This window comes from Saccostrea cucullata, unplaced genomic scaffold (genome assembly GCF_032062105.1).
Source record: "Saccostrea cucullata isolate Sc308-1 unplaced genomic scaffold, CSIRO_AGI_Scuc_v1 ctg7599, whole genome shotgun sequence".
NCBI lineage: Eukaryota > Metazoa > Mollusca > Bivalvia > Ostreida > Ostreidae > Saccostrea > Saccostrea cuccullata.
The window spans coordinates 18109-25843 of record NW_026927840.1 but is presented as its reverse complement, the minus strand read 5'-3'; the positions used below and the strand labels follow the sequence as shown (position 1 = coordinate 25843).

The following is a 7735-nucleotide window of genomic DNA, read 5'->3' as shown; positions in this document are numbered from 1 at the left end:
CATAATCATACAGTTTATAAAAACAATTTTGATAAGAACAGCCCTTTCATTGAAATTTTATCGAACATACATGTATGATAACGTGGTCAATTTGCTTAATTGTTCTTCGCCGTCATAAGAGGCGGTACCTGACATGATATTTATAACGTAAGGATTTTTGTGAATGACCAAATTCATTAATCATGGAATCAGATTGTCATGTCCTCCGACCTTCTTCCCCAAAATGAACAAACAAACAAAAACAAACTAACACAAAAACACAAATAAAAAATTGAAATAAGGCATGGAAAATTCAGGCTATGGTATATAGTCTTTATATAAATTAAAAAATAATGAAAAAAAATATACTAAATGCTAGTAATTTTTTTCATTATATTTTTAATACATTTGTAGTTTCAAGAAAGCTCTAGCTCCGGCAGTTATTTTGCATAATAAAATGATTTATTCACCATTAATTTAAAAAGTATAATTATACACCTTTCAAAAATACTAAGTGATCGCAAAGATATACTTTCCTTTCTAATAGCAAAATAAAAGACGATTATTCTCCAGAGTCAAGCTTTAAACTTCCTATTGAAACAAAACCAAAGTTTTTTCTTAATTATGCCCGAAACAGCTTAAAGAAATTCTCAAAGTTATATATTTGTTTAAAAAATATAACTTTTATTTCAGGAAAAAGTATGGCGCCGATGGATCCTTTTTCGACACTTTCATTTGTTTGCGATATAAAGGAAACACTAACTGGTAAATGATCTTGTTTAGAAAATTGATTACTTATATAGACATTTCGAACTAGTCTTGTTTTGAATAAAGAAACTTTAGTTGTATCTCTTACAGTATATATACAATGTTAATTCTTTTGCAAACATGTCATTTTGTGCAAAAGAAATATTAACGGATATTTTAAAGTTTTAAATTGGTATGAACAATGGATCAGTATCTATCAGAGAGAGAGAGAGAGAGAGAGAGAGAGAGAGAGAGAGAGAGAGAGAGAGAGAGAGAGAGAGTTTTCTATGTTTAATGTTTGGCGACTGACATGTATCTAATACTCAGTATCTATTTATACAGATCTACCAAAGACCACCAACACTAGTCAACTGTCTCAGATATTGGATAACTCTACAAACACAAAGCTTGTGTGAAGTGGCCTTCAAAGTCAACACATCAAGACCAAATCGGAACAGAAAAGACCTCTCTCCGCTTAACAAGCAGATTTATTTGTTAAACTTTGGCCGTATTTGACTTTTTATAAACAGATTTTAATGATAACGACCAAGACTAGCCAAACAAATGTAGTGCCACCAAAGTCAAGTTCCCATCTGACGTGTTATCTGATATATTTGTCCGTTTTCTCTTTGTTGAAGACATGATTCACATTGTAAATGAAAACTGAGTTCTTAAAACTCACTTAAAACCCAACATTATGATATTTTTCGAAGTGAAGTGAAAAAGAATAATTTTTTTTTCATTTGTCTATGTCGAAAAGAAAAGATGAAACTTACAGACAAAGTGAAATCAATTGCATAGGCACTGAAAAGGTTATCAGTGATGAGTAAAATGAAGAAAATGAAAATCAAAGGAGACTACACTTTCGTTTGAAAATATTTGACAAAGAATCTTATAATTGCAAATTTTATTAATTAAACCTAATAACATTTGAAGTATTTTAATAAAACAACATCTGCATTGACTACAAAAATTGTTCACTCTCTGTCTCGATCACGTGACCCTTCGTCCCACATCTCTGACTCGTGTCCATTTTCTGTGTTCACGGTTTTTCCTGAATGTTTTTCAGAGAGAGTCTTACGGCAGGAGTCACCCATGTCTATTCTGTAAGGTGTTAACGGAAACGAACCGCTGAAAAATCCCGGAAGTGGTGCTGACGTCAGAGGATGCAAACGAGGGTATGTCAGTTGATTGTTTGGCGGGAAGATGTCGGGTCTGACAGAACCAGATACACTCTGTAGGTAAGAGGGTCGTAAACTGTCTGCTGTGAAGTTTGTTAAATGAGATTGAAAGGCCGAGTGGATCCCTGAAGGAGTGAACGGTCCAGCAGACGAGAAGGGGGTAAAAGCAGAGCCCGAACCAGTGGGCGACAATCTTGTAACACCGTTTAACGATTTCATGGCGGATCCATATTGAAAATATGGATGAGGCCTGAAGTCTGATTTCACATGCGGTAAAGTTTGGTTTGAAATCATTGTTTCTTGACTGGATAAAAATTGTTCAATTGACTTCTCCAAATCTCCATTACAACCCTGCAGTACAAGTTCTAGCACTGATTTTCTATGAAATGGAAAAATCCTCTCTAGTATTTCCAAATTAGATAAACGACCCGGAAGAAATGCATTTGGTGGCAGCAGAGAGTGCACTGAGTAGGATGTTGGTGCCGTGACCTTAACCTTGACAGAATCGTTCTCTTCAGTCGAATCTGGTGATGACGTATCATGGCATGGTTTTGTCACTTCCTTTGCAATAGGTCTCCCATTTTGAGCTGGTTCTGGAAAGCAAATAAATATAACAAATAAATCTACAACAAGTAATAATGAGTTAATTGATTTAAGATTGTTTGATTTTTTTAGGATTAATCTCTTACATAATTATTTTAAGTTTAACTAAACTGTTCAAAAAAATTTAAGTTTTGGGACATTGAGAGTTTTTACCTTTAATATTTGTGTGTATTTAAAGACGGGAAAAAATAATGGTATTTTTTAAAGACAATATTATTCTTATATTTTGTTCTTTGTTGCTGTTTTAAAAAAAAATATTTTCTTGCAAAAAATATGAGTATAAAAATCAACCTTGTTTCATATCAATATTATCAAAGGGATATAATGATATTATTATTTAAAACTATATTTACGTCGATTCATTTTTCAAAAAAAATGTTTAAAGTATTTTCCATTCTTTTTTTCTGCTAACTGATACTTCAAAATTTAAAAGACCGAAAGCAATTTTTTTTAATGGGATTGTAGAATATTTATAGCTATAGTGGTCTTCCAACATTTGTTTTCAATGAAGTATAAAATTCAGGACCCCTTGCTAAATATTCAAAATAAATATCGACTTTGACACCGGCAAAATGTATCTGTGGCTAATTTTGTTGGCTTCATCAAACACTCGAGGCGATTCATATATGATACTCCTGAACTCCTGAGAAATAAGATATTCCTGTAATTAGTAATAAAATGAATATCTATTTCAAATATTGAAGAACAATATTCTAAGAATTTAAACCAAAGTAATCAAGTAATCAGTTCTATGAAATTTAATGCAACGTATCGGCTAAAAGTAAAAATCACAAAAATTGAGATAAAATAAGCATCCTCTCCAACGTATAAAAATAAAACTGAGTAAGAAATTCAAATAAGGTCCCTTGTATTTTACATTTATTGTGACAAAATATTGTTTAAAAAATATGAATATTTTTTTATTGAAATAAAATTGTTATTTTATCAGTGGAAACTTATCCTTATATTTCAAAGAAGTGACTTGGTTATCCATTGTAGGAACTTAACATTTAAATGTATGTAATAAAATAAGCGCTCTATCTTTCTACACGACTAATTTTCTTTTTTAAAAAAAACATCGAATTTCATTTCACTTTTCCTTATGTAAATCATAATATGCTTCAAAATTACTAGAAATAAGTACCGACATACAGAGAGATATTTTAAAAAAATAATTCGGAAACAAATTCCTTTACCTCTTTTTAGCTATAGTTAAATAGACCTTTAGTAAATCCAAATTAAAAGCAAAATTTTTCAGTTTTCAATCTTCTTCTCCTTTTTTTTTAAATTACAAATTTCTACAAGAACTTTTCAAAAATTTCTTTCTATTTTTTTTTTAAATAAAGTTTGCAGAGAATTTCATATTTATTTAGTTTTTTTCTCATGCATTTTAGTAAATAGCATCTAATTTGCCACATACCATTTTCATCACTTGAATTGTCTTCTGGTTCATCGGTCTCGCTCTCTTGGCCTTTGGAGTCTTTTTCTTTAGGTGGGGAAACAGTCCCCGGCCCCCAGAGCGGCCCTTGTGTCATTATAGGGAGCGATCCCTCAGTGGCACACCTTAGCCCCAGTGCTATAGCATCTTCGGCTGCCTGTTGGCGCTTTAGTGCTACCTGCGCCGCCATGACCCTCTGACGTTCAGCAATAAGACTACATTTTGCACAGTTGCAGTCTTTGAATTTACAATGGCGTTTGTGTCCTTTCAGCCAGGATACCATTCCGTGGTTCCTACAGCGGGCACATTTCGGTTTCCGTGTCCCCTTCTCGGTAATAGGGTAGAGCGCCGTTACCGGGTTCATGTCGAATGGATATTAGTGTCTCCCCTTTCCTCTCTAAGCTTTTATTTGATGAAAATCTTGACGTGATAATACCATATCACAGAAAAATATCGTTTTGATACGATATCGTTTGGAAATAAATGAAAGGTGCTTAGATTGTACCGCCCTCCCAGAGTTCAACAGGCGTTGGTCAATGGCTTTTCAGTTGAATTCAATTGGTTCTTGGAGAGCGCTTGACGAGCGTACACACACAGAAAGGGCTTCTTATTGGTGCATTTACCGAAAACAGACACGACTGTCTGTCAACGATTAAATATTCTCACAAAGTGTAAAATATTTGCACTTTTGAAATACGATTGTGTTTGACTAGGGTGATGTTTAAATTAACCGACAGTAAAGAAATTAGCAAATATCATTATGTTGACATAATTTGACGGTTTTATCAATTTAAAGGGCTATCATTTTATAATTCCAGCAATTTTCTAATTATACACTTTCAATTTTCAATAATTCTTCAGGTTTTATTGCCCCATAAAGACGTGAATAGAAGTAAACATTTCTGTGAAAGTCTACGTTATAATTATCAAAAGTAGCTACTTTTTAAACATTCTGCTCGTTTTAATATTTGAGCTTGTCGCCTTTTCATGCCGAGAAGCTCTCAAAATCTGAAATAATAGGAACATTGGGTACAGCTTTTGTGGACTTGCTGAAGAACGATCATTTAAACATCTGTAAATTATATCTTATTAAGATGTGTCACAAATATCTAACGAACATTTCTCGAACACTTAAAAACTTTTTTGATATTTCCTATTGCTTTTTTGCTAATCAAATACGTTTATAATAGAATGAAATTTAATTAAATTAAATAATATCTTGATGTATGTAATTGATGAAATCTATTGGTGGCCCCTCAATAAAAAGTTCAGACGAGCCATGGGAACTGGATATAGTTTTGTTATTAGTCTCCTATGGAGTTTAATTGCATTATTGTAAAATAAACACCTTGTGATTAATTAGACAGTTTTAATCTTAGGCTATTATCAAAACATAAGGTAAAAAAATTACATATGACCAACCTTATTCATTCAACTACTTTCAGATTTGAGATTCATTCCAAAGATCAGAATTGTTATGCATGTACTGTGTTGTTCGTCATTTTATCACTGTCTTAAATATCTTTTATTTCAATCTAAAGTTGAAATAATTGCATGTTAATGATGTTATGTAATCATTTTCAACTTTAGGTTGAAAATTAAAAATAATAAAACACTACTTTGAATTTTTAATTTAAAAAAACACAACTTAAGGTCAACATTTAGAAACAAATTATTGAAAGAAAACTTTCATGTAGATCTAAACAAACAAGGACAGCTCCTTTTGTAAATTTTCATTAAAATGTTTTCTTGAATTGAAAATGTGCATTAAAATTCTTGACTCTGCTGCAGTGTGAACAATTTATCAAGAAGATACAACGATAGGCACTCCTTCAATATAGATAAATATATATAAAATACCAAAGCTGTAAAATAGCATTCAAAATAAAAAAAATTAACCAAAATGTAAAATTAATTCGTACCTCTAAGTTATTCAGTTATTTGCTTCAATCCACATTTGAAGTAACATCTTTTGCTAACACTTGAAACCTTGACAAATTGTTCACGTTAAAGCTGTTTGAAAAATGATAACATATTTCTTGATTTAAGAAATGAACATTGTCAATACAACATGTACATTTGAAGAAATAAGAAAGCACAATATTTTTTTCCCTATTTTTGAAAAAAAAATCAAAGTCATCTCAAACGTTTACGTTTGAGATGTCTTTGATTTTTTTTTTTTTTTTTTTTTTTTTTGATTTTTTTTCTAAGTACATCTGTATGTCTTTCTGATTATTCTGTTATTTAAAAATATTTAAAATTTCATTTAGTGTCATTCTAAAACACTTAAATAAAAATAATGCTAGTAACTTCTTCACATCTGTAACCTTTAAAAGATTCACAGATAAAACATAAATTTAACTGTACATCTTTAATTCAAAAATTATAATACATGCAGACTTATTTCAGGATACATTTAATAAAATTCTTACATTTTAAGCTATGTATTTCAAAAGTATTAAGTAAACATTAAACTTAAAACATGACTGTATAAGTTGCAAGAACGAGAGTGCATTCAAATGTTATGTCACAAAAGCTGTAAAATATTTAATAATAACAGAATATCATCAAAATTCGACATACCAACCACCTCATCTACTTTAATTTTTGCCTTAAAATTCAATTCAATCACATCAAATAATTTTTTTTAAAAAATCATGTTAAACACAACGCTGAGTTTTGTTTATCTCTGTACGGCAGTTACTGACGTTGTTATAACGTTACTCGTCTGCACTCATTTTCAATTCATTAGCATATCCTTTTAACCTCTGACACATGCTTCTTTTTAATAATCTTTTGGCTATAAATCCTCTTGTTTATAGTTAAAGTATTAAAATAGCTTGATTTTTATCCAAATGTTATTTCTAAATTCCTTCCTTTTCCCGTAAGTCAAATGTATCGTCATTCTAAACGAGTGTCGAAGAGAAACGTCATAACGAAGGCGCTAAATTCTTGCCGCGCGGCAATAGACGAGACCCAATGCTGTGTTTATTTATGATATTTTTCAAAGTATTGCATATATCTGAACGGATTTAAGGGAAAATTCAATATATATAGGTTGAGGTATTAGTATGTAAGGAATTTATGAATTTTTAAAAAGATTTTATAACAGTTGTGACATTGGTTTTGGATCATCCCTCGTATAAATTTGTTTCATTTTCTTTTTTAAGATTAAAATTCTTGTGAAATTATTAAATTAAATATATTTATATTTATCACCATCTTTACGTGTGTGGAACAGCCAGCCAATAAGTGAACGAACACTATTCTATCATGTCATTTCTAAGGTCATATGTTTAGTCGGAAGATTCTAAGACAAATCAACTCTGTATAAAAACATCCTAGTTTGAGGACAGTTGTTTAGTTTCAGTAAGAGGTAATTGAAAAACGAGAATATATTCTTGGTAAGTTTTTGAAAAGTGATGTCCCAGAATACTGTATATATACAGAACTGATTTAAAAAAGAGCAAATTTTTGGAACCCGAAGCTTGGAACTTGATATAAAAGCTAAGGCTTTTAAGCAGCCCATGGGTTTTTGGGAAAAGCAAAGAAAAAGATGATTTATCATCATGATTTATAATTATAACATAGCAAATCATTAAAAAAATCACAAACACATTATCTTTTCGTTTCTTTTATCATTTTATTTACATGTAATTTAAAAATATAAGCAACGTAAAACCATCTGTAAGAAAATGTTTGCTTGTCCTCTCCCGAATGAAAAATAAGTGTTTAAAAAACAAGTTTTCTGACATTTATGAAAAAGTATTGAGTCGGGGCGACAGTC

The 7735-nt window shown here is 30.9% G+C and overlaps 1 protein-coding gene across 1 annotated transcript; it reads right to left on the bottom strand.

Annotated features, from left to right (window-relative positions):
• Positions 1 to 1585: 1585 nt before the first annotated feature.
• On the bottom strand, positions 1586 to 4336 carry LOC134275639 (doublesex- and mab-3-related transcription factor A2-like). The gene is made up of 2 exons (XM_062757905.1): positions 3931 to 4336; positions 1586 to 2500 (listed from the first exon to the last, which is right to left on the bottom strand). Exons 1-2 carry the CDS (start codon positions 4310 to 4312, stop codon positions 1704 to 1706), a joined length of 1179 nt encoding a protein of 392 aa, XP_062613889.1. The 5' UTR covers positions 4313 to 4336; the 3' UTR covers positions 1586 to 1703.
• Between the last annotated feature and the right edge of the window lie 3399 nt (positions 4337 to 7735).

What these genes read in the sequence shown, in the direction of transcription:
- LOC134275639 (XM_062757905.1), bottom strand. Translation starts at nt 4,312, where the DNA reads ATGAACCCGGTAACGGCGCTCTACCCTATTACCGAGAAGGGGACACGG. An exon ending in CAATTCAAGTGATGAAAATG is followed by an intron (nt 2,501 to 3,930) that starts GTATGTGGCAAA and finishes TTTGCTTTCCAG; the next exon opens with AACCAGCTCAAAATGGGAGA.